This window comes from Pituophis catenifer, unplaced genomic scaffold (genome assembly GCF_029215685.1).
Source record: "Pituophis catenifer annectens isolate HBS135680 unplaced genomic scaffold, rPitCat1.0.hap2 SCAF_8, whole genome shotgun sequence".
In the NCBI taxonomy this organism is placed as follows: domain Eukaryota; kingdom Metazoa; phylum Chordata; class Lepidosauria; order Squamata; family Colubridae; genus Pituophis; species Pituophis catenifer.
The window spans coordinates 9,188,456-9,216,177 of NW_027256888.1; the positions used below are offsets into that span (position 1 = coordinate 9,188,456).

A 27,722-nucleotide genomic window follows, 5' to 3' on the forward strand; every position below is an offset into this window, starting at 1 on the left:
ATTCACCGTGGCAAGAAAGGTCGTAAAATGGGGCAGAACTCCCTTTAAAAACTGCCTCACTTAACAACAGAAATGTTGCAGTTGTAAATCGAGGGCTTGCCCACGTCTATACAAACCTGCAAATCCTCCCATGCAATTCAATAGTCCATATAATTGTTCCTATTCAGCAAAACCACCATCAAGAAGAATTTAAAATTTTAGAGCAGACAGCTAGACACAACTAAAAATGCGATGTAACCCCAAGCGTTCCCTACTTTTTTTGAAGCGGAAACCTTTTCTGGAGAGCACTACTTTTATGTGCTCAATAAATTTGTATTCGTACATGCAGATGAAATTGTAAGGCTTCTACAATTACAAGCTTGATGGATGATGACTTCATAGACTTGCCTAAGTAGAATGTGAAATTAATCTGTCTTTGCATTCTTCCGGGGTGATTTTTTTTAAAAAAAATTCTCGATGTGTAGCTGAAAACTGTGGGGTTTCCTGGTAGACTTCTATCTAAGCAAATCAAAGCTCTGTTTAGCTTCGTAACTCAGTCAAGGTTGCCTCATTTTGCTGTGCTTTGCATATTTCAAAAACTATCCACATATATTCAAAAGCTACCCTGTTTCCCCCAAAATAAGACATCCCCTGATAATAAGCCCAATTGGGCTTTCGAGCGCATGGCAATAAGGCCAAGCGCTTATTTCAGGGTTCAAAAAAATATAAGACAGGGTCTTATTTTTGGGGAAACATGGTATCTATCTATCTATCTATCTATCTATCTATCTATCTATCTATCTATCTATCTATCCTGTTTTCCCCAAAATAAGACATCCTCTGATAATAAGCCCAATTGGGCTTTTGAGCGTATGGCAATAAGGCCAAGCGCTTATTTCAGGGTTCAAAAAAATATAAGACAGGGTCTTATTTTCGGGGAAACACGGTATCTATCTATCTATCTATCTATCTATCTATCTATCCTGTTTTCCCCAAAATAAGACATCCTCTGATAATAAGCCCAATTGGGCTTTTGAGCGTATGGCAATAAGGCCAAGCGCTTATTTCAAGGTTCAAAAAAATATAAGACAGGGTCTTATTTTCGGGGAAACACGGTATCTATCTATCTATCTATCTATCTATCTATCTATCTATCTATCTATCCTGTTTTCCCCAAAATAAGACATCCTCTGATAATAAGCCCAATTGGGCTTTTGAGCGTATGGCAATAAGGCCAAGCGCTTATTTCAAGGTTCAAAAAAATATAAGACAGGGTCTTATTTTCGGGGAAAACACGGTATCCACATGGTGCTTAAAAAACAACCTGCACCTGACATCAGCAAGACAAAGGAGATGGTGTTAGACTTCCGGAAGAAGAGAGAGGAACCTGCGCAGGGGTGAAATCCAAAATTTGTTCCTACCGGTTCTGTGGGCGTGGCTTGGTGGGCGTGGCAGGGGAAGGATATTGCAAAATCTCCATTCCCACTCTACTCCAGTGAAAGGATACTGCAAAATCTCCATTCCCACCTCTCCTGCTGGAAGGATATTGCAAAATCTCCATTCCCACCCCACTCTAGGGCCAGCCAGAGGTGCTATTTGCTGGTTCTCCGTACTACTCAAAATTTCTGCAAACGGTTCTCCAGAACCTGCTGGATTTCACCCCTGAATCTGCCCCACTTTACATCGAAGGGGGCTGTGCAGAGAGAATTTCCTCCTTTAAATTCCTGGGAGTCCATCTCAGAGAAGATCTCACCTGGAAAATCAGCACGACCCAGGCAGCCAGAAAGGCCCAACAGAGACTCCACTTCCTTGGGGTCTTGCGAAAAAATAAAGTGGAACAACAACTGATGACCTCCTTTTACCAGTCCACAATAGAAAGTGTCCTCACTCATTGCATTGCGGTGTGGTGTGCTGGCTTGACAGCCATGGATAGAAAGACATTAGAGAGGGTGGTGAGGACAGCACAAAATATTATGGCCTGTCCCCTGATACCACTAGACAACATCGCTAGGGCTCACTGCCTTAGAAGAGTGAGGAAAATCCTCAGCGGCGACTCACACCCTCACAGGCAGCTGCACAAATAGGCTGAAGAACAGTTTTTATCTGTGGGCTGTCAGACTCCTGAACGAAAAATAACTTTACAACATAGTACGATTGACTTGCGGGGCCGGCGCGATGTGCAATAAGTTCACATGGACTGAGTGTTTGTTTGCTAGTAGGATTCACTGGGCTAGGGATTTTTATCTTTCACTGTGAGTTGTTTGGTGTTTGGGAAGGAGGGTGCACGAAGGGAGGATCAGCCAATCTCACTGTACACATGTTGGACTCTGACAATAAAGGTGCGAATTGAATTTGTGGGTGTGGATGCAATATACGTAGGCCAGGTACTTATAAAAAGTGCCTGTTAAAAAAAAATCATTTACCTCCGCTGCTTCCTCCTTCTTAAAAGGGCTATCTCGTTTCATATACCAGTCTTTTCTTTCACAATTCGCCAAAATTAAGAGAATACAGGTTGGAGATGGAGTTCAGGGCAGAGGGAGGGAGGGAGGGAGGGAGGGAGGGAGGGAGGGAGGGAGGAAGGAAGGAAGGAAGGAAGGAAGGAAGGAAGGAAGGAAGGAAGGAAGGAAGGAAGGAAGGAAGGAAGGAAGGAATCTCTATTCAGAAGCTATAACTGCGGCTGGTTAAAAATAATGACAATAATAAAAGAAGCTGACCGAACAATGGTTCACCCAATTATCTGATGCAAAAACATCACACAGATTGACTACAAATAACAGCCAAATAAAAAGGTAACAATACTGCATTGGAGAGCGCCAAAGAATTGAGGCCTTTGAACTCTGGTGCTGGAGAAGACTCCTGTGAGTCCCTTGGACTGCAAGGCGATCCAACCCTTCAGTCCTAGAGGAGATCAACCCTGACTGCTCTTTAGAAGGCCAGATCCTGAAGATGAAATTCAAATACTATGGCCGCCTAATGAGAAGGAAGGACTCCCTGGAGAAGAGCCTAATGCTGGGAAGGATGGAGGGCAAAAGAAGGAGGGGACGGCAGAGAACGAGGTGGCTGGATGGAGTCACTGAAGAGGGGAGAGGTCACTGTTTTAGTATTCGATACCTGAATCTCTGGAACTAGCCTTCAATACTAGAGCGAGCATTCTTGTAAAAGTCAGGAATAAAGTTTTACAAGGACAAGAACAGACTTGCAAAGGTATGTGGCAATTGTAATGCTGTGGCTAAAATGAGTTCCAAAATGGTAATAATCACCAGATTGCCAATTTCAATTCGGCTTATCCTCCGATTCTTGTAGCGGTACGGGTATTTCAGAGAATGCAGGTCGTCCTCAACTTACAACAGTTCATTCAGTGACAACACTGAAAAAAGTGACCGATGACCGTTTTTCACACTTGTGACTGTGGCAGCATCTCCATTGTCATGTGGTTCAAAAACACTTGGCAACTGGTTTGAATTTATCCAACTCCTTGCCCAAGCAGAAGACTCTACAAACTCGTGGCCCGCAGGCTGCATACGTCATGCATTGGCCACGCCCATCCCCATTTTCAGCAAAGGGGGAAAAAGTGGCGATATGTCATGTGTCAACGTGTCATCGCGAGTTTGACACCCCTGCCCTCAGGGGTGGGTTCTAAATTTTTTTACTACCGATTCTGTGGGCGTGGCTTATTTTGTGGGTGTGGCTTGGAGGTCATGTGGCTAGGTGGGCGTGGATAGCTGGTCAGTCATTTCTGGAAGGTCCTCGCACTTACGACCAGTCCTCGCACTTACGACCCAACTCATTTGTTTGCTTTTAACACTGATCAGCTGTAGGACGGCCCTTTGAAGCCCCGCGGCAAGAGTTTAAACAGTTTTTTTCCCTCTAGTCATCAGCTGGGACTCAGGAGGCAGCAATAGATTGGGGGTGGGACCAAATAAAAGGTAAGAATAACGTGGGGGGGGTGGGAGAACCAGTTCGGTGACGTCATATCGTCACCGCTATTGGCTCGGCCGAACCGAACCGAACCGGGAGGAACCCACCACTGCCTGCCCTACACCATTTCTGACAGATGGCAGTCCAGTCTCTAAGAAAATACAGCTTTTCTGTATCTGTGACAGCATCTATACATCGCCTAACGTTGTTATGTTAAACATTTTCCAATATCAAATACTTAAAACTTATCAAGAATATCTAGATGAGACCAAGTCCCTTTGAGCTCAGTGGTCTTCGCTTTATAACAAAGGTCTACAGGAATAATTTTGTTATACAGTGAATGATTAAACCAGGGCTGTTCGATCTTGGCAACTGTATGACCTATGGACTTCAATTCCCAGAATTTCCCATTTCAACTCAATTCTGTGAGTTGAAGAAGTCCACAAATCTTACAAGTTGTCAAGACTGGCTTAAACTGACATTTCGCCCAATGTTATCTGATTCTATTCGTGTTTTTCAGCCTGAACAAAAGAGGGTCAGTTGGGGTTCAGAGGAAGTCACTGAAGATAAGAAGTCAATAAATCAATTTTGCAATTTCTACCGGCCTGCCTTTGATACTTTTGACCTAAATTACTGGCAGTTTTTATTTCAAACTATTTCTCGTGGCTTTTCCTGCCGTGGTTTAAATGCCCAGTGGGCCTTACCATAATGTAACGCGTAGTAAAATGAAATTAGAGAGGAAAACGGGAAGAAATAAAGGAAAGGATGTAAAAGCTATGTTGACACAATCTAGGAAGCTAATATCTAGATAAATAAAATTGTCTTCATTGAGCACCAATAATTAACAAGTCCCTTCGGGGAAGCTTGTTCTACCACAGATGGTTATGCTGGGCCCAAAAATGTCTCTCCAATTGGTCAACCAATTGGTTGCCATCAATTGGTCTTCCAATGGAGGATAGATTTATAAGGGAACAGTCAACAGGACAGAGAACAGGTTCTCTTATTTGTGCTCAGCAACTAATAAGAATAATACAATTCTTCGTACTTGGAAAAGAATAACTGGAGGTTGCCAATTTTTTTTTAATGAAGCATAGGCCATAGTTCTGAAAACAGCAGATCATGTTCCCTGGGCCCAGACAGCACAAAATTCAGGGATGATCCAGTCAACCCAGAAGCAACAATTTCCAACATCCTTACACTGATATCATATATGTGGTGGTCCAACCCCTTGTGAAGCTACTATAGGGCTGGGCAGCCCAAAAGCAAAGAGTCCTAGAGAAATTAACCTTCACAAAGACAAGCTACACGATTTGGCCCTGTTGAAATAATGGTATTTTTCATTTAGGAATGAATTTTTTTTCCCCAAGATATCCACCATAAAATTCTAGGTAAATATATCCAATTAAAAACTTAAATAGATCTTTATATAAATATATTCTGATACAACCAATTAACTTCCAATATCTCAGGGGCTGCCACAAAGAAGAGGGAGTGAAGCTATTCTCCAAAGCACCTGAGGGCAGGACAAGAAGCAATGGATGGAAACTCATCAAGGAGAGAAGCAACCTAGCACTAAGGAGAAACTTCCTGACAGTTAGAAGAATTAATCAGTGGAACGACTTGCCTCCAGAAGTTGTGAATGCTCCAACACTGGAAGTTTTTAAGAAGAGATTTTAAATTAGATTTTACGGCAGAGGGAGAGTGAGGAAACATTTGACAAGCACTCAGTAGAACCAATCGAAGAGAAGATTACCCAAGAGTGAGGAATGTCGGCGCAACGATCCATGAAAATGTTGGATAACCATTTGTCTGAAGTGGTGTAGGGTTTCCTGCCTAAGCAGGGGGTTGGACTAGAAGACCTCCAAGGTCCCTTCTGTTCTGTTCTACTGGAACAGCTTGCCCCACTGAACATTTTCCAAATTAGACTGGGTAACCATTTAACATTTTTCTATTCTATTCTATTCTATTCTATTCTATTCTATTCTATTCTATTCTATTCTATTCTATTCTATTCTATTCTATTCTATTCTATTCCTATTCCTATTCCTATTCCTATTCGTAATTCTAATTCTATTGTAACTTTACAAGTACATACTTAAAATAAGAATTGCTGAATCTTGCCCAAACAAACCCCAACTATTATTTGCACATTACTTTTAAAACAGGAAGGATGTTTTTTTTTTTCCCTTCCCAGAGTTTGAGGTCCAGTTATTAATCTTCTATCCTCCAGCTAGGTTTCAGAATGCTTTCCAAAATCTGAAAGACTCCATAGTCCTTTTAACAGCTACATAAATCCAGCAGCTGTGGCATTCCTAAGCTTCATTTGCAGTTCCTTCAACATGCAGCATGACATCCAATGAATTATTAAATCCCAAAGCCAGGAAGAAGCATGAATAAAACTGTTCTGGGAAGGATCACAAAGGACAAAGTTGAAATTGCTGAGACATTGTAGTATTTGAAAAAAATGGGGAAAGTTGGCTTTTAAATTTCTGGATCAGAGATAGAGCAACGAGTGATAGATATCAGAGAGCTGTCCAGTCTTTGATTGATAGTCCAAAGCATCTGAGGGCAGAATAAGAAGCAATGGATGGGAAATTATTAAGGAGATATCCAATTAAGAACTAAGGAGAAATTTCCTGACAGTGAGAACAATTAAATAGTGGAACGACTTGCCTTCAAAAGTTGTGGGTGCTCCATTCCTGGAGGTTTTTAAGGAGAGATTGGACGGCCATTTGTCTGACAAAGTACAGTAGTGACCAAAATTGTGGAAACCTTTTGGGAAAAGTGTATTCTCTAAAACTAGCTTAGTAACACCATTTTCACAATTTTGGCCACTACTGTATAGGGTCTCCTGCTTGAGGATTAGAAGACCTCCAAGGTCCATTTCAACTCAGATATTCTGATATAGTATTAAAGCTAGGATTTTCATCTGCACTGCAATAACCATTAAGTACATTTTCTTTTGGTTCATTATTTTCATTTGGCAAGCCTGTTCTCCCTTTAGCAGGTCGTCTTTAGAAACATTTAGAAACAGTTAGAAACATACCCTGAATACCAAAAAAGAGAGAGCCAACCCTGAATTTAAAACAATCCTGCAGAAAAGATTGCATGGAATAAAGATACAAACAGAGAAAAAATGTGTTCTGACCTAGGCCTCCTGAGACAGTGAAAAGCACACGATCAGTCCCAAAAACCCTCTTTTTATTTCAACGGCTGTGAATTGTGTTCATTCACAGCCCGTAATGAGTCACAAATAATTTGTAAAGAGTTCGATAGAAGTCTGCCACAGTCCTACGGGATAAGGCTGATAAACACCCACCTTATCTCCCTTGACACGCTGCCAAAGACCTAATTGGCAATTAGCTTTGCAAGGCCACACGGAGAACAGAGTGAAAACGGAGCTTCAGAATTTAAACCGACCAGAACGAACAAAGTTGCTTCCTGCAAAGGCTCATGTGCCTTTGCTCCTCCTTTATGTCTTATGGGAGGGGCCAATCATCTCCAAGCCCTATTCCCGAGTTGTCCCTTTTGTCTTAACTGTTCTTGCCTTCTGGCAGCTCTGCGCATGTGCACACTGGGAACAGGATCCCCCTGTTCCTCTGCCTCACTGATGTCCAACTCTGGGGGTTCTGGAGGCAGCCCGTAACTCTCAGATGGCCCTGGCCCCCACTCTGCCTCCGACGCAGAGCCCTCATCCGAGCCTTCCCCAGACTCCAGTACTTACCCATGTTCCTCCCCAACCTCCTCACTGTCCAACTCTGCTGCCAGCTCCGCAGGCCACCGGCGGACCACAACAAAATGTGATACACCATTCACAACTAGGAACTGAATCCAATCCTGAATACATTTTCTCCCAACTGTTTGCACTTATGAGCCACTAAAATATGTGGATATATATATCTGCATAAACCCATTCGCTTACCAAAAATACAGAGCACTTTTAATTCAAACTGGGGAAACTGCTTCAGAACAGGTGTGAGTATACATACTACACACATCAGTACCTGATTTCTTTTCCTGGACTCTCATGGTCACTCCATAGTCCCATAAAAACGTCAATGTCAGCACTGGAACGAATGTAGTTTGGAGTGCTGACAGTCAACAGGGCCAGTGGTGGGTTTCCAATATTCTTGCCACACATGCGCCCGGCTTTCCACGCAAGCACTTTGCTTGCTCACATGCCTTCTGTGCATGCGCCCGGCCTCGAAAAGTGCCTAAATAGGATGTTATAGAGCTGGGGGCGGGCAAGCCCACCCGGAATCTCTGCTACCGGTTCGCTTGAACTGGTATAAACCGGCTGAATACCACCTCTGAACGGGGCCTATATATAGCAGTGCTGAAAAATTTGTGAGTTCCGACACTCAATATTAAAAGTGAATGTTCAATACTTCTGTATATTGAAAATGTGATGTTCTCTCCAGAGAAGACCTAAAACTAGACAGAGAACCCAATGAGTCAAAAACATTACACACTCGTTCATTTATTGTGAAAAGGCAAGTTCCTGAGAGGACAAATTGGCCAATCAGTAACGTGCTACAACTTATGTCATCTAACCGGGTTGCTGCCATTCCTTTGAATCAATAGCTGGGAAAACAGCATAAATGAGAACGGGGAAATGGCCTTGGATCAAATCGCACTGATCAATACAGACTAGGATCTTTTTTTAGATCATTGCGTAGGCCAGTCGCAGCTGCAAAGGATGTGTACTTTTCTGACAACATTGCAACATAACACACCTGCCAAAGTAATTTTTAGTAGTTTGCATCATGGGTAATAAAACAGAACCTTTAACCCACTTCCATACAGTCTTTGGAAATCACACTGCTGAGAATGCCACTTGCATCAGGTTGAACCTGGGCGCCATTTTGAATGACGCGCAAATAAAAGATTTTCTGATCAGCTTGTTATTCACCACTTTGGGCTAATTTCTTGCTCCAGCTTCTTGCTATTAACCAATGTGAACCTCTTTGAGCATTCTGCTTTCCTGCTGATCAAACTGAATTACATTTGCTTAACGGCCATTTTCCAGTGATGGTTCAAATTTACAATGGTGCTAAATGAATAGGAATAGGAATAGGAATAGGAATAGGAATAGGAATAGGAATAGGAATAGGAATAGGAATAGGAATAGGAATAGGAATAGGAATAGGAATAGGAATAGGAATATTCTTTATTGGCAAACTGTGAATGGACACACAAGGATTTTGTTTCTGGTGCATAAGCTCTCAGTCAGAGGTGGTATTCAGACGGTTCGTATGAACCGGTAGCGGACATCACAGGTGGGCTCGGCCACCCACCCCGGCTCTATGCCGTCCTATTTAGGCACGGTTTTGATGCCAGGTGCATGTGTGGAAGGCGCACGCACAAGCAAAGCGCATGTGCGGAAGGCCGGGCACATGCACGAAGGCTGGGCACATGCACAAAGGCCGGGCACATGCGCAGGTGCGTGCGCATGCGAAGTGAGCGTGCACATGGCAAACCGGTAGCAACAAAATGTGAAACCCACCACTGCTCTCAGTGTACATACAAACAACAAAGTGATAGGTCATAGATCATAAGATACAATCATTAATCATAAGATACAAACAGCAAGTGATAAATCATAAGAAACCAATAGGAGAAGGTAGTAGGAAAAATGAAAAGATGAGAAGGATAATAGCAATACAGCCCTACTACATTTAGGCATTATGATGGTCCTGTGGGAATTAGAGTGATGGAACTCTGATAATTGTGGTTATGGCCAGTTTTTGCAGAGGGGTCTATGACAATTCACTGCGGCCAACTCACCACAGCCAACTTGCTGCAGGATAAGCGTTACGCTAATATCAGAAATGGTGGAATAAAATAATTAAAGAAAGGATGCAAAAGAAGGGGCAGAATTGAAATGTGAATGGCAAAAATTAAAATATTTTTTTAATTTATTTCAAATAATTAAATAGAATTGTTAAATTGTCCCGCATTGATTTGTCCTGCAGCAAGTTAGCCGCAGCAAAGGAGTGGTAAGGTGGCCTAGAGGTGGAGCTCTCGCCTCACAATCAGGAGGCTATGAGTTCGATCCTAGGTAGAGGCCGATATTTCTCGCTCTGGGCACAATGAGAATATACCTGCTGAACAAAACTCCGCATTGGCAACAGGAAGAGCATTCGGCCAGAAAACACTCAGCTCCATTCAGTTGCCCAGACTCCACCCTGCAAGGGATTATGGGGTCGTTAAATGAAGATGATGAAGTTGGCAGTGGCGAGTTGTCCCATTTCCATAGCAGAGACGCTGGAGTCATGTGATCAAAATTCGTGCACTTGAAAGCCTGCCCGCACTTATGACTACCAGGTGTTTCAACTTCCACTGCTTGCCTATCCTTCTCCGTCTCTGCTCTTTTGGCCACCCCACATCGCCACCTACCCCTGCCGCCACCACTCATCCCAGCTAACATTCCTTTCTCCCGCTGCTAAAGAGGCGTGTGCGGCCAAAGGCAGCTGTCTTCTTATCAACAATGGAAGGAGTAAGAAGGCAAAACTCTACTGGGGACAGTAGGGAGTGGCAGGGTTAGGCAGTGGATTGCAAGATGGCCCAGAGGGCAGAGATGGAGGGGACATGAGCAGGGAGTTGAAGCAGAGGCAACAAGGCACGAAAAGCATGAGGTTCTGGCCAAGAAATGATGCATCCTGACCTAAACTCTGACTGATGAAACTGCTTGGATGAGCAGCAAAATATCTCGAATTAACAATAAAAAAGTAGTCCAGTTGCCACAATTCAACCTTTAGACACCTTTGCCTAGATCAGAGGTATCAAACTGGATTTCTTCAAGGGCCGGATCAGCACTGTAGTTCTCCTCTGTGGGCTGGACCGGGGGGGGGGGGGGAGACAGGATGGACACCTCCTGCAGCAGTTTACCGGCCAAAACAGGGCACGGGGGCAGGGTGCATGCAGCCCCCGCATGCCTCATTTTTGGCCTAGAGAGCCCCCTGCAACACTTCACAAGCCAAAACAGGGCATGGGGGACATGTGGCAAAGTGGTGCATGGGGCTACGTGGCCAAAAGCAAGGCGCTAAAGTGTTGCAGGAAGCCATCCAGGCCAAAACCGGCACCGCGCAGGGGCTGCACGCAGCTCCCCATGCCTCGTTTTGGCCAGCAAAGTGCTGCTGGAGACTGTCCAGGCTGAAAACGGGTAGGCCACATGTCCCCCCCCCGCACTCTGTTTTGGCTGCCAGAGGCACCGCAGGCCAGTCCTTTGCTACTTCCAGGCCGGCCCCACGGGCCAGATTTAAGCGCCTTGAGTTTGACACCCCTGGCCTAGATGATTGAGAGTCCTCATCGACAATCCTGACCTAACTACTGCACTCAGGACTACCAGAGCTGTCACTGCTATGTGTTGCAACTCCATGGCATTTTGCAATGAACTAGAGCCCCCTGATCTAAGAATGGGCATAATGAGTTTATATATATATCGTGTTTCCCCGAAAATAAGACCCTGTCTTATATTTTTTTGAATCCTGAAATAAGCGCTTGGCCTTATTGCCATGCACTCAAAAGCCCGATTGGGCTTATTATCAGGGGATGTCTTATTTTGGGGGAAACAGAGTACTTTTTTTAAAAAAAACACTCTCCTAGTCACAAATGCCACCTGCTCTTCAGGCAGGACTCACGGATCCATAAAGACCCCCAAGTTGCACACTGGATCTATTTGGGGCAATGAAATCCCACCCACTATCAAAGTTTTAGAACCAGCAGGATCCTAAACCCGAAGCCATTCAGTCTTGCCAGGGTTCAGTTGAAGCCTGTTGTATCATCCACACCTTCACAACCTCCAGGCACTGGGATGAGATATACAGGGCTCTGTTTTATTTCATTAGAATTAGAATTCTTTATTGGCCAAGTGTGATTGGACATACACAAGGAGTTTGTACATACAAACCACAAGTGATAAATCATGATCATAGTCATCATAAAAATACATTCATCGTAAATCATAAGATACAATACTTAGTGATAGTCATAGGATACTAAATAAGCAATCAACATAAATCATATTAGGATACTAAATAAAACAATAGAAATTGTGAAGATAGAAGCAACAAAGTTATAGTCCATAAGAAGATAAGGAGATAGGTAATAGGAAAGATGAGAAGAAGAATAGTAATTCAGCCTTACTAGATAGCTTGACAGTGTTGTGGGAATTAGTTGTTTAGCAGAGTGATGGCATGGGTAGAAAAAACTGCCCTTTTGACTAGTTGTTCTGGCAACTAGACACAAGGACAGTTTTTTGACAGATTTTTTAAGAGGGGATGCATAATTGGATATTATTTACATATAGTTGATACCTCATGCCATACTCTGCCAACATTACTACAACAGGACTTCGAAACAGAAAAGTTTTGATTTAATTTTAGACTGGACTTTAAATCCCTTCAGATCTAACTTTTTCAGATCTACAAAATTTAAACTCCTGTATGGTAGTCCTTAATTTACACTCACTCATTTAGTGACTGTTCAAAGTTCAAAGTTACAACAGCATTGCAAAAAAAAAAAATGACTGTTTTTCCCACTTTAGGACCGTTTTGTGGCCTCCCTGTGGTTACGTGATCAAAATTTGGATGTTTGGCAACTGGCATGTGTTTATTTTGGATAAATGTGATCCCCTTTTGTGATTCCCTTCTGAGAAGCAAAATCAATGTGGAAGCCAGATTCACTTAACAACCATGTTACTATTTTAACATCTGCAGTGATTCACTTTATGAACTGTGGCAAAAAAGGTTGTAAAATGGGGCAAAACTCACCATCTGGCTTAGTTGCAGAATTTGGGGTTCAATTTTGGTCATGGATCCAGGACTATCTATATAAACTTTAGCTCTTCCTTGGCAGAAATAATATTCCTACATTTGGCTTCCTATACTTTCCAGAGATTTGAAATGAATTATTCGCAATAATACAAATATGTAACAGATGTTTTTTATGTATCACAATATTTTCTTGAATATAAAGTAAAAGGAATTTATGTAATTCAAAAATTTAAATTAAAAAGTTTGGGTAAGAGTTTTTTTTTAAAAAAATTGAATAATACTGCAGGAATACTTCCAGTATACTGACATTTCCAAATGAGATCTGGATTATGAAATATATTTTTTGGCTTCGTCTTAAGATGAACATATGTTTAAATGTACATTAAAATGAACATATGCTCAAGCTTGCCTTTACCAGCAGTAGCTCTTGAGCAAAGATTGGCAAGCAAAGTATCTAAGAAATACAAACTAAATACTATAATTTCACAGAAGAGAGACTTCATATTAACATATTTACAACAGAGATACTAGAGAATGGTGAAAGATCTCATAGGATTTGGGCTAATCATTTAAAGCAAAAGAAAGAAAAGGCAAAGTTTCTAATTATTAGAAGTGATAAGTAAAACTTCAAGAATATAAGTCGTCATTCTTTTAAAAAAATCATACGCAGAACCACATAGTAAACTGAAAAATATATCAGATGAGGGCTAGAGGCCTTTCTAAATACCATAAACTTATCACTCTTCAATGATACACAAAAAGAACCTTTTCTGAGGCAGACATTTAAACAAATAATTTAAAAAGTGACTAATGGGAAGACACCAGGATGGGATGGATTTCTTCTACAATGGTATAAAATCTCTATGGCCCCAAACTGCTGTCCATTGCATGATGAGGTATTTGATCAGAGAATATTATCAGAGGCATTTAATCAGACTTATATTACAGTAATACTCAATTCAGGTTAAAATTATACCCAGTGTTCTAATTATCGATCAATTTCATTGATTAATATTGACATACAGATTTTAACCGTGGTGTTGATAAATTCATTACAGCAATTGTTACCGTACACTATCAAGATGGGTTTATAAAAAAACTAGACAAGCAGGAGACAATAACAGGTTAATCATAGATTTAATAGATTTGAATAAGCAGGGCGACCAATTTATAAGTACTGTCATTAGATGTTGAAAAAAGCCTTTGATGACATGTAGAGACAGGCTGTATTGTTGTATTAAACAGGCTGGATTTCCTTTGAAATTCATAAAATGGATCAAGATTATTATATGAATCAAATAAAATAAAGATTAGCAGTCTATTCTCCGACACTTTCCCAATTATTTAGAGCAGGGGTGTCAAACTCAAAGCCTGCGCGGTGTGCTTAAATCTAGCCCGCAGGGCCGGCCTGGAAATAGCAAAGGACCAGCCTGCTGTGCCTCTGGCAGCCAAAACGGGGCACGAGGGGCGCACATGGCCCCCGCACACCCCATTTTCGGCCTGGACGGCCTCCTGCAGCACTTTACTGGCAAAATGGAGTCAACAGCCCCTTCATGCGCCATTTTGGTCAACAGAGTGCTGCAGGAGGCCGTCTAAGCCTAAAACGGGCCACGGCGAGGGGCACCTGTGGCCCCCCACATCCCGGTTTGGCAGGCAGGGTGGTGCAGGAGGCGTCCGTTCCGTCTCCCCCCCCCTCCCTGGCCTGCCCACGGAGAGAACTACAATGCTGATCCGGCCCTCGAAGAAATCCAGTTTGATGCTCCTGATTTAGAGGAACTAGGCAAGGTAGAGAGATTTGTGAAGTAATACAGGTAGTCCTCGACTTATAACAGTTCACTTAGTGACCATTTGAAGTTACAACAGAACTGGAAAAGGTAACTTACGACCATTTTTCACACTTGCAACCCTTGGTCACATAGTCAAAATTCAGACACTTGGCAGCTAATCCATATTTATGACTGTCGCAGTATCCTGGGGTCATGTGATCCCCTCTTGAGGAAGCCATATTCATTTTACAACCGTGTTACTAACTTAACATCTGCAGTGATTTGCTTAACAACTGTGGCAAGAAAAATGGAGCAAAATTCACTTAACAACTGTCTCGCTTAACAAGAGAAATGTTGGTCTCAATTGAGGTCTCATTGAGGACTACATGTACACAATTCAGTTGAATTGTGAATCAGCTTTTCTCTGCTGATAGCAATCCTTTTGATTATTTCTAAATTTCACAATTTTATGCCTGTGATGATGCAAATGGTAGATGCCTTGAATAAAATAGCAGGATATTCTATCTATTGGTCCAAATTGGAGTTGAATGCAGTAAGTAAAGAATTGCTTACCCGTCCCTTTAAAGGAATGTCATTTCCATTTTTGTACCAAAAAGAGTTGCTTTCTCATCCCCATTTCAAATCTGATTTAGCCCAGAGCATTTTCCTTGTACCGAGCAGATGGGCACTGTCTTGATGCCCTCCTTGTAACACAAGCTGCCCTCAACTCCGAGGAGCAGAAGCAGCTGAGCAATTGACACCTTCTTCTTCATTTCACAGAGTCTGCTGTATTTGGTGAGGGCAAGGCACTCAGTAGCCCATGCAACATTCAGGTCATCTGCAGCCTTTCTCCATCATCTCTAAGTTTAGCATCCTGGAGATAAACCGTAGCTTACCGGAGGGCAACTGAATAAACGGAGCATTTAAAGCTGCAGCGAAAACAATTTTTAAAGACAAATGTTTGGGACTGAAAAATCTAAGGAGAAGGTTCTCTCGCCTCCTGCTTCTCTAATAATCTTCACTTCAGGTTACTAAATATAGAATTCACTTGCTGTCCTGGCCAAGGTTGAATGCCACTAACCGATCCTTGCAATCAGGTAGCAGAAAGCACATACTGTAGTTAAATAAATTGCCCATGATCGAATGCTCAGAGGATCATAAAACTAGAGAGAGTGGGGAGAAGAAACGAACAGGAAATGAAAACAGGACCCGAGACATAAATCAGGATTTTAAAGCTCAATGGCTGATATTGTGATAACCAAGGGGATGGGCCAGCAAGAATTAAAAAAATAAATAAAATACATAATGGTTGGTTGCAGGGATCAAGTCTCATCTTGGAAATGTATTTCTAACTTGTGAATTTCCTGCCGATGTTCCATCCCGTTGAATTAGAAGGATAGAATCAAGATCACATGAAATGTTAATACCGCTTTATAATGCCTTGGTAAGGCCACACTTGGAATACTGCATCCAATGTTGGTCGCCATGATATTAGAAAAGATGTTGAGACTCTGGAAAGAGTGCAGAGAAGAGCAACAAAGATGACTGGGGGCCTGAAGGCTAAACCATATAAAGAACGGTTGCTGGAATTGGGTATGTCTAGTCTGATGGAAAGAAGGACTGGGGGAGACATGAGAGCAGTGTTCCAATATCTCAGGGGTTGCCACAAAGAAGAGAGAGTCAAGCTATTCTCCAAAGCACCTGAAGGCAGGACAAGAGGCAATGGATGGAAACTAATCAAGGAGAGAAGCAACCTAGAACTAAGGAGAAATTTCCCCACAGTCAGAATGATTAACAGAATGAGCCTTGGTGGCGCAGCAGACTAAAGTGCTGTTAACTAGCACCAGCTGCCTGCAATTACTGCAAGCTCAAATCTCACCAGGCTCAAGGTTGACTCAGCCTTCCATCCTTTCGAGGTAGGTAAAATGAGGACCCGGATTGTGGGGGCAATAAGCTGACTTTGTATGGGGAGGCCGAAAGCCCTACTATATGCAGGTATATACAAAAGTATGAAGGCTGTTGCTTAACGCATTGTAAGCTGCCCTGAGTCTCCGGAGAAGGGCAGCATATAAATCGAACCAATAAATAAATAAATAACCAGTGGAATGGCTTGTCTTCAGAAGTTGTGGGTGCTCCATCATTGGAAGCTTTTAAGAAGGGACTGGACAACCGTTTGTCTGGAATGGTATAGGACCGTGATGGCGAATTTATGGCACATGTGCCACAGGTGACACGTGGAGCCATATCTGTGGGCACATGAGCGTTGCCCTAGCTCAGCTCCAGAGTGCATGCGCGCGCCAGCCAGCTGATTTTCGGAAACGGGTCGTTTCCGGCCTCCAGAGGGCCTCCGGGGATGAAAGCCTCTGGAGCCTGGAGAAGGCAAAAAACGGGCCTTCCGGTCCCAGTGGAAGTTGGGAAACGAGTCATTTTTGCCCCCTCCAGGCTCCAAGAAAACCTCTGGAGCGTGAAAACAGGCCTTCCGGTCCCACTGGAAGTCGGGAAACGGGCTGTTTTTGCCCTCTCCAGGCTCCAAGAAAGCCTCTGGAGCCTCGGGTGGGCAAAAAACAGGCCTACTGGGCCCACTGGGCCATCATGTACCAAAAGCGGTGGGAGCGCTGGGGGGGGGGTCACATGCGCATGCACGGGGGGGGGCAGGGCACACTGAATTATGGGTGTGGGCGACCCCTCCCCCATGCTCCCCCTGCTTTTGGCACGTGACGGCAAAAAGATTAGCCATCACTGGTATAGGATCTCCTGTTTAAGCAGGGGGTTGGAGTAGAAGACCTTCAAGGTCCCTTCCAACCCCCTGCTTAAACAGTTACTCTCTATTCTACTCCATTTTAATCATTCTAGGACAGGGGTGTCAAACTCAATTTCATTGAGGGTCACATCGGGGTTGTGTTTCACCTTGGGGGGGGTGTGGCCAGCACAACATCACTCATGTCAGGGGTGCCTGTGGTGGCCAGCAAAAATGGAGCTTGTCCGGCCCTTCCCAAGCTCTGTTTTTGCTGGCAGAGGGTCACAGGAGGCCATCGCAGCTGAAAACAAGCTCCGTTCTTGCTGGCAGAGGCACCGCCGGCCGGTTCTTCCCGCAGACCTTGAGTTTGACACCCGTTCTAGGAAGCCTGCTTCTTCCTTTCTTCCTTCCCCTCCCCCTCTCCATTACTAGATTTCTAATTCAGACCGCCAACGTGCTTTACTCTCAGAAATAAGAGAGAAGTCCATGATTCCAGATCCTTCCCAATTTCTGCATTCAGAGACAAGAGGCCAGCTAACTTGCCCAGCTGTTCCTACAACAATTGCTATCCTCAGATTAGCTACCAACTGATGCTTCTTCCTTCCGTTCAACCCATTCCAGTCAAAGCCGGAAGTTTCCCTGACTATCACGACTGGTTCCTTGGAGAGAGGAAAAATTCATTTTTCCCTTGAGGAAGGGGATTCATTTTCAAGAACTCCCTTCGTCAAATTCAGCTGAATCACTCTGATTCAAAGCTAGGAGCGTGCTCGTGTTGCAAATGATAGCCAAAACGTAACATTACGACGCACTAGGTATTTTGGCACTATGTCATTATGGTGACGCATAAAGTCGCTGCTTCTTTCTGGAAATAAATTGCTATTATATTTTATAGTGAGACGCTATAGTCTGTAATGTCACAACACTTTTTTGTGTGTGTGTGACTAGACTAAGCCTACTGGAAAATAACTAGAGTTTTTCCAGTCACTCCCTGGATCAACATTGAACACAAGGTTAAATAATGTCCCTTATGAATTGTTTCAGCCATGCATTTAACTGAACAGGAAGCAGCTTTTGGAAAAGGGGTTAATTTCTTCGGACTGAATTTCCTTCCTTACATAAAACTGTACATCCCACGCTAAAAAGACAAAGAACGTACTTTTCTTTTCCTTTGTATAATTCTTAGAAGAATATTGCAAGCGCAGACGATAGAGGGAAAAAAATGAGATGATCACAGGCCCATCAATATATTTGAATTCCTTGCAATCTACAACGAACCAGAGTTGCTGGGAATTGGGCAGCCTGTGAATTCAACAAATAATCGAAATCGCAGTGGTAACCTCCAGGGTCGGACTGAACATTCTAGAAAAGGTCCCATCAGGATACAGTATTTCCTTTCCCATCTTAAGAAGGAAAAAAAAAATTGATGTATCGATTGTAGTCCTTCTATATTATGATTCCTATGTAGCTACATCTCAAGACAGTTTACAAACAAAAATAAATGCTATTAAAATACATTGAGAAACTACGGTAAAAGATGATAGATAGATAGATAGATAGATAGATAGATAGATAGATAGATAGATAGATAGATGGATGGATGGATGGATGGATGGATGGATGGATGGATGGATGGATGGTGGGTGGAGAGATGGATAGGGATAGGGATAGGGATAGGGATAGGGATAGGGATAGGGATAGGGATAGGGATAAGGATAAGGATAAGGATAAGGATAAGGAAAAGGAAAGGAAAGGAAAGGAAAGGAAAGGAAAGGAAAGGAAAGGAAAGGAAAGGAAAGGAAAGGAAAGGAAAGGAAAGGAAAGGAAAGGAAAGGGTAGGGTAGGGTAGGGTAGGGTAGGGTAGGGTAGGATAGGATAGATGATAGATGATAGATGATAGATAGATAATGATATAGATCAGGTGTCCTCAAACTTGGCAGCTTTAAGACTTGTGGACTTCAACTCCCAGAATTCTCCACCCACCAATTCTGCCACTTGCCCAAAACTCTCCTCCTTGCTACATGCCAAACTTCTAGGTGGCCCAAGATATAGCTAGCTGGAGAATTCTGGGAGTTGAAGTCCACAAGTCTCAAAGCTACCAAGTTTGAAGACCTCTGATATAGATGTATAGATGTATAGGTATAGATATAGATGTAAAGATATAGATATAGATAGATATAGATAGATAGATATAAAATGTATATATAAAAAACAGGAAGGAAAAAAGGCAATGAAAACATATTCATCAATAATAGTTACCTACAAAAGGCTCACACAGGGAAGATTCTAAAAGATGTCACAACAGGTACTTCATACATTTGAGCAGGAAAAGTATTTCAGAAAACTGAAGCAACCAATGAAAACACTTCGCTGTGGGTAAACCACAGACTGACGGTCTGTCAGTTGTGGCAAACTTTAGCAGCATCTTCTGTGGTGGGAACACCAAGTGCCGTATTTTTCGGAGTATAAGACGCACCTTTTTCCCCCCCTAAAAGGGGGTGAAAATTTAGGTGCGTCTTATACACCAAATGTAGCCCCGCCCACCCACTGGCCCCCACCCTTTGGCCTCTGCCTCTCAGCAATTTACCTCCTTGCAGCGAACAGCAAGAAGAAACAGCTCCTTTCAGCTTTAGCACAGCCTAATTAGCACAAGTTGATTGGATCGGCCTCCCGACTCTCAGCTGTTTTGCTCTCAGGGGGCCTCTGCTGCTTGCTGCAAAGAGGTAAATTCCTGGAAGCAGATTTTTTTTTTTCTTGTGCTAATCAAGCTATGCTGAAAACAAAAATGAAAGTAAAGCAGGCTGTTTGCTGCAAAATGAGGCAAAATTGCTGTGAGGCAGAGACAGATTTCTTTTTCTTGTTTTCCTCACCAAAAAAGGTAGGTGCGTCTTATAGTCCGGAGCATCTTACACTCCAAAAAATACGGTAGCTTTGCCACAAGTCTGGGCTTTTGCAATGTGCGGATTCTACGGCTGTTAGAGAATACAGTGGCCACACAACTGCAGGGTCCAATTCAAAATGCTGATTATTCTCCAGCTAACCAGAAAGCGTCAGTCAGGCTGGGGATACGCCTCGTCTAGCGTATGACCGAGTCTTGCAAATTTAAAGCTCCGCCCTTCCGGATGCCCCAGTTCTTCGGCTCGGTCTACGCGTGACGAGACGTGTCTTCACCTTCTGATCGCTTTCCTAGCTGGAATTTCTTCTAGACAGGTCTGATTACCTTTTAAAAACTGTTTCTGCGAATTAATTGACTTAAAAATTGCCGCGGAGGCTTGCGACGGATTCGCGCCCCTCAGCTGGGCTCCTCCGGCGAAGGAAGTTGCTGCATCTAAAAGGCCTTTGCCTAGCAGCTTAATTATCGGCTGGAGCGGCTGCTCGCCGATCGGAGTCGCTTTGAAGCCTGACGGCTCGCGACTGGGCTCCAGTTTCCTGAGATTGTGGATTCAGCGCCGGGGCTGGACGGAGCAGCTTGCGAACGCCCCGCTCATTTCTAAACCACGGAGGAGTCTCTCTCTCAGCATTTCTCTCTGCCTTTGCTAGTCGAAAGACCTTTTATAGAACCGGCTCAGGTTTCCGCTTCTTACAAGCGCTCATTTATTGCTCCGTTGAGGCTAGAGCGGGTGTCGGTTCCTTTTAAAAGAGCGGTTTGCTAGCCGGGAGCTTATATTAACGGCGCAATTCGCCCTCGAGGCTTGGCGCCTTTTCCCTCAACTGAAAGACCCAGGGAGCTTTTCTTGTGCCGCCTTCACCTCAGCCTCTCTTCTCAAAATGGCGGACGCCATGAGGTTTGGCTCCAACGGGCGCGGATCCTCCTCTCGTCGCCCTCTGGATAGTGATCCACTGGAGGGCACTTCCCGGGACCATCCCCCACCTGCTAAAAAATCCAGGTCTCGGAAGGGGGCTTCTTCCTCAACAACCCGCGAGGAGCAAAGGAGGCATAATGCCTTTGAAAAGGCCTTCCAAAAGGCGCGCTCTCAGGCACCTGCAAGAGACCCCGATAGGCCTGATCCTTCTCCATCCCCTAGGCCCAGATCCCCACGTTCTGTGCGGGATCTTTCCCCGGATCTACCTGGTTCGCCTTCACGTTCTCCTGTTCCAGATGCGCAACACCTGTTCCAAACCCTTCCAGACTCTGGCCTAGCTCCTCTGGCGCCTCCCTCTGCACCATCGCCAGCGCCTCTTCCCAACCCGATGGCAGACTCCTTGGAGGCCTTCATCGCTCGGGCCATCCGCCAGAGTCTGTCTGAGTTCTGGCATCAGGCTCCTCCTCCGTCGGCTCAGGCCCCTCTACCGGCCTTTCAGCACGATTCTAACAATTCTAACCTCAGAGAGGATTCTATCCTGGATGGGGACCAGGATCCTTACCATGACCAAACTGATCAGGTTTCGGTTTCAGAAGCGGGTGAATTTCAGGACCAGGCTTGGTCAGATGATGAAGGTCTGGGTCCGGACCCCCCTTCGTTTGTGGGCTTATTTAAGCCGCATCTTTTTCGGTCTTTACTTTTCAAAGCTATTGCCACAACTCGCTTGGGCGGTCCCCCTCCTGCGGCTACAGCTTCTGATTCTCACGATCCGGCCGCAGCCATGTTTGTGGAACCGACGGTGAATCCGGAAACCATCCCAGCACCCAAGTTGTTCACAGACGTCTTACAACGCCAGTGGGCTCTTCCTGGGGCGGGTCCCAGTCCTAACGGATTGGACAAGCGCCTCTACAATTCGGCGACTCCCTTAGCTGATATTTTACAACCTCCTAAAGTGGACGTACCCATTGTGGCTCTGGTGGACCCTGTTCATCCCACGGGTCCTGCAGAAGATTCCCTTCGTCCAGAGGACAAGAGAGCAGAGAAGATCCTCCTTAAGGGTCACCTCGCCACTGCCTGGTCTATCCGCGCTTCCACCTCGGCGTCCTTTTTTAATAGGGCGGCTCTGCTCTGGATCAAACAACTTCAAGCCCGTTTGCCTTTGTCAGATGCAAGATCCCACCAGGATCTGAGCAAAATAGCTGCCGCTCTGGAATATTCGGCGGATGCCACCTTGAATTCTGCAAGATTCTCAGCCAGAGCCTTGGGATCCACCGTTACGTCACGACGCCTTTTATGGCTTAGGCATTGGCAGGCCGATATGCGCAGCAAGTGGCAACTGGCCTCTTCTCCCTACTCTCCTGGACATTTGTTCGGGTCCTCCTTGGATCCTCTACTCGTTGAAACCAGAGATCGTCGCAAAGTTCTGCCTCCGGCTTCCCGCAGGGGAGATCCTCGTTCGGCTTCCTCCAGGTTCCAGTCCTTTCGGACCTCAGGGGCCCCTTCCTTTCAACCTCGTTTTCAACGAAGCTTCCCTTCCAGACCCCAACAGGACTTCCAGGTCAGGCCGGGGGCAAGATTCCCCCCTCGTCGGTCCCGGGGTGGGAGGGGAGGGCGTTTTCCTCGCAGGTCTAGATAAGTTCTCTTCCCAGGCACCCATTGGAGGTCGTCTCTCATTATTTTATCACCAGTGGGAGACCTCCACTTCCGATTCCTGGGTGCTCAACACTATTTCTCAGGGTCTTTCCCTGGAATTTTCCTCCCCTCCCCCTGGCCGCTTTATTCCCTGTCCAGTTACTCGTGACAAGACAAAAAGGGACCTTGTGGAAGCGGCGATCGTTCACCTTCTAGATATTGCCGCTATTGAGCGGGTTCCCCAGGCGCAGCAGGGTCATGGTTTTTATTCCCGTCTTTTTGTTGTCCAAAAGTCCTCTGGTGGGTGGAGGCCCATTTTGGACTTAAAATCCTTGAACCGACACATTAGGTACCGTCGGTTCAAGATGCAATCCCTCAGCTCTATTTTAGAATCGGTCCGTCCTTCGGATTACCTGTCATCAATTGATTTAACGGAGGCTTACCTCCACGTCCCCATTTTACCGGCTCACCGTAGATTTCTTCGTTTTGCCTTTAGAGGCTCTCATTATCAATACAGAGCGTTGCCCTTCGGGCTGTCCTCAGCCCCTCGGGTTTTTACAAAAATAATGTCCGCCCTCGTGGGCCACATACGCTCTTCCCCTCTGCGTCTCCAGTTTTATTTAGACGACATTTTAGTACTTTCCTCCTCCCTTTCAGCAGCACGAGTTGATTTGGTTACCGTCCTGAACTCTCTTCAGGCCCATGGTTTTTCTATTAATTGGGCCAAGAGCCACCTTTCCCCCTCAACACGCATACTCCACTTAGGCGCCCTCATTGACACGGTCTCTTCCACTGTGTCGCTTTCCACTGAACGCCAGGCTAACCTTCGCTCCCTGGCTCTCAGGTGTTTACTTGACGGTTCTGCTCCCATCTCTTCCCTTTCTCGATTATTGGGCATGATGGTGTCCTCCTTCGGCATTACTCCATGGTCCCGTTTGCATAGCAGGGACCTCCAGTGGCTGCTGCTACCCTTCCAAAAGTCGTTTCAGGACACATCTCCTCGTCAACTTCGTCTGCCTCCGCATGTCATCGACTCCCTTCGTTGGTGGACCTCGACCGCCTTGTCCCGCGGCTCCTGCTTCCGAGAACCTCATCGAGTTCAGTTAACCACGGATGCCAGTCTCTCGGGTTGGGGGGCCCACCTCCTTCATCACATGGTTCAGGGCCGTTGGTCAGCCTCGGAATCCCGGCTCAACATAAACCTGTTGGAGCTCCGGGCTATCCGGCTGGCTCTCCTTCACTTTCAAGACCTTTTAGTAGGGAAAGATGTACTCGTCCTGACGGACAACACTACTGCCAAGGCCCACGTGAACAAATTAGGGGGTACTCGCTCACGCGCCTTGATGGCCGAAGCTCGGCTACTGGGCCTCTGGTCCGAGACCCATCTGACATCGCTGCGGGCGGACCACATCTCAGGGGCAGCGAATGTCCAGGCAGATTCCCTCAGCCGTACTCAGGTGGATCATGGAGAGTGGTCGATCCCATCTGCCTTATTCCGGGAGATCACGGCCAGGTTCGGAACCCCTCTCGTAGACTTGTTCGCTTCCAAGATGAACCATCAGCTGCCCCGTTATTTCTCGAGATTTCTGGATCTTCAGGCGGAAGCCACGGATGCCCTCCGCAGCCGGTGGCCTCCGGGGCTCCTTTACGCCTTTCCACCCCTTCCAATAATTCCCAAAGTGCTCCGGAAACTTCTTCAAGAACGAGCTCAGCTACTCTTGATCGCCCCATATTGGCCCATGCGCCCGTGGTTCGCGGACTTGATGACCCTGTCCGTCGCTCCTCCTTGGAGGATTCCCAACTCCAAGATCCAATTGTCTCAAGGGGTTCTCTCCCATCCGGATCCGGCCTGGCTTCGCTTGACCGTTTGGCGGTTGAGCGGGGCATCCTGACTGCAGCCAGAATTCCATCTCCTATCGTCTCAACTATCCAGGCGGCCCGCCGTCCTTCTACGATCCGCGTATATGATTCTACATGGCGTTCCTTTGTTTCCTGGTGTACTTCAGTTTCAGTTGCCCCTACTGATGCCTCCATCTTGCACGTTCTTTCCTTCCTTCAACGTGGTCTGGACAACGGCCTCGCCCCCAACACGCTGCGTCGCCAAGTGGCCGCCTTGGCATCAGTTCTGTCCTGTGGCTCTCCTGATCCCATATCTCGCCATCCCATAATTCACGACTTTCTACGGGGCGCCACTAACTTACGCCCTCCCACCATTCACCGATACCCGTCATGGAATTTGAACAAGGTTCTCACCGCTCTGATGTCACCTCCATTTGAGCCTCTCCGCTCTGTTCCTCTCCGATTTCTTTCGTTGAAGGTATCTTTCCTGGTGGCGATTACCTCCGCTCGCCGCATTTCGGAACTGGCGGCGTTATCAGTTCGGGCGGATCTCTGTATTTTTCATACAGACAGAGTAGTGCTTCGCCTGGATCCGGCCTTTCTAACCAAGGTGAACTCAACCTTCCACAGAGCGCAGGAACTCGTCCTTCCGGACTTTTGTCCTCGCCCTTCACACCGTCTGGAACGATCTTGGCACACTCTCGACGTGCGTCGAGCTCTGAAGATTTATATGGCTCGGACAGCCGCACATCGCAAGTCAGAGTCTCTATTTGTCGCTTTTCATCCTGCTTCCATCGGGTCCCGGGTTTCGGCTTCCACGCTGGGACGTTGGATAAGAGCCACCATCTCCTTGGCCTACCGCCATTCGGACTTACCTCCTCCTCACAGAATCACGGCTCATTCTACCAGGAGCGCTGCAACATCGGCTGCCTGGTCGACTCAGGCATCTCTGGAGGACATCTGTCGGGCAGCCACCTGGACGTCTATCAGTCCTTTCATCAGGCACTATAGAGTGGACTCGTTTGCCTCATCCGATGCTGCTTTTGGCAGACGAGTACTTCAGGCCGTCCACCTCTCCTGAGAACCACCGGAGCCGTCTCGCCCGCCCGGGTACATCAGGCTTTGGTATGTCCCCAGCCTGACTGACGCTTTCTGGTTAGCTGGAGAATGGACGTTGGTCTTACCTGATACGTCCCTTCTCAGCATGTAGAAAGCGTCAGTCAGCCCCGCCCCTCTCTCTCCGGTCCGGTGGGAGGTTGGGGGGGGGTTGTATGCTAATTCTTTCTCGTTACAGGGAGACACGTCTCTCGAGTCTGCACTTCGCCCTCGACGAAGAACTGGGGCATCCGGAAGGGCGGAGCTTTAAATTTGCAAGACTCGGTCATACGCTAGACGAGGCGTATCCCCAGCCTGACTGACGCTTTCTACATGCTGAGAAGGGACGTATCAGGTAAGACCAACGTCCATTATCACCTAGAAAAGCTCTTCGCAGTGCAGCTTTACATCGGGATCACCTCACCCAACTTGATGGCACTCATTCTGTGAGGGCATCTGAAAAGGAATCGCTGAAAGTCCTACTTCTGCACAAGATGAGCATAAACCAAAACGCATCTTTTCTCACATGTCTGTATCCTGTTCCTATCTTATCCTCTCTTATCCTATCCTATCTTAGTGCAGTCTACTTTTTACTGTATTAATTATTAATTTCTCTATGGCAGGGATCTGCAACCTTAAACACTCAAAGAGCCATTTGGACCTGTTTACCACAGAAAAAAAAAAACACCGGGAGCCACAAAACCCTTCCTGTGCCTGACTATTTCTTGAGTGGCCACAAAACTAGCATACGTAATTGAATTAAACGTTCTGTTTTCTTCTGAAACTTTTCTTTTCTTGGATTTATCCATGGTTGGCCTATCAGGGGTTGAAAAGCTCAATAAATTGTGTGCTGGCGGGTGTCGCACATTGGCGGTTGTGATGCATATTTTGAGTGACAGGGAGCCACAGCAGAGCCACATGAGGCTCCAGAGCCACATGAGGCTCCAGAGCCACAGGTTGCTGACCCCTGCTCTATGGTGATGATAGATGGGGAAGACAGGGGGAGGAGGGGAAAAGTTGGAGTTGTTATTTGAACCAGGCTACTAAACATGTTTGGTAACAAGACCCCGTTAATAGTGCCAGAAGACGATTAAAGATGAGTGAGACTATTCATTTTTCTGTCTTGCCCTTTTTTTAAAACTTTTCCCATCTTTACTAAATTGAACTAGGGTGGAAGAAAAATAGCTTTCATATTAAGCCATTTGTTTAAACAGGAGTTTTAAAAAGCTAGCGTCAGAAAAACGAAGAAAACAGGAAATACTTGTAACACACAAACCATGAAAAACATTTGAAGGTCCCGAATTTAATTAGTGCGATTGATAACAGTGTGATCGAGAAGCAGATCTGCTATAAGAACAATAAATGATGCGGAATAGCATAAAAGATCCATGTGCCACAGCCTTTCTTTTCCCCTGTGCGTGTACAGAAAACGAAGTCAGGGCTTGACAATCTGGATTCCAATTTCACACTCAGTTTGTCTTTCAGTATGCAAAGCTACACTTTTAGCAGAAATATCTAAGGCAATGCTACCCAACTTAATTCCAAGATTTATTTTAAATCTGTCGTCTGCATTCTTGGGGAATGCAAATGCTCCAAAATGCCAAGTGAAGGTTTTGGTGTTTTTTTTCCCCTTCTTCTAATTCGTCTGCCAGGATTAGGTGAAATAGCACAGCTGTACATTTACATGGGAATACGTGAGATAAAACTAACATATGTCCATACCAACCTCATCACTTTCTTCTACTTCAATGCCGCCATCTTTGTCATCATCCATCTGTTTATGAATTGTACGGAGAGCTTCCAGACTGTATTTATCCTCCTCAGTAAAACAGGGTGGGCTCAGTAAATGGCAAAAATCTAAAAGATAAAGAAAAAAAAACAGAAAAATTCTTACTTTTTTATGCTTTCAAGCTTTAAAATGACGGAAGCAAAACACTATTAGATAGATACTTGGCACACCTACTTTTAAGTCTATTACAGGGGTGTCAAATTCAATTTCACTCAGGGCCGCATCAGGTTGTGTTTGACCTCAGGGGGGCAGTGTGTGTGTGTGTGTATGGCCAGAGTGGGTGTGGCCTGCTCGATGTCACTCATGTTGGGGGCACCTGTAGCAACTTTATTGCTCTGCCAGCGAAAACGGGCTCCCAAGCTCCGTTTCTGGCTGCAACAGCCTCCTTCA

The 27,722-nt window shown here is 45.3% G+C and overlaps 1 protein-coding gene across 1 annotated transcript in view; it reads right to left on the reverse strand.

Annotated features, from left to right (window-relative positions):
- Positions 1 to 27,722, reverse strand: part of STIM2 (stromal interaction molecule 2) — a 117,998-nt gene that overhangs the window by 33,070 nt on the left and 57,206 nt on the right. The window contains 1 exon segment of the mRNA XM_070948339.1: positions 27,270 to 27,400. Within this exon segment, the coding sequence (XP_070804440.1) occupies positions 27,270 to 27,400 (131 nt within the window).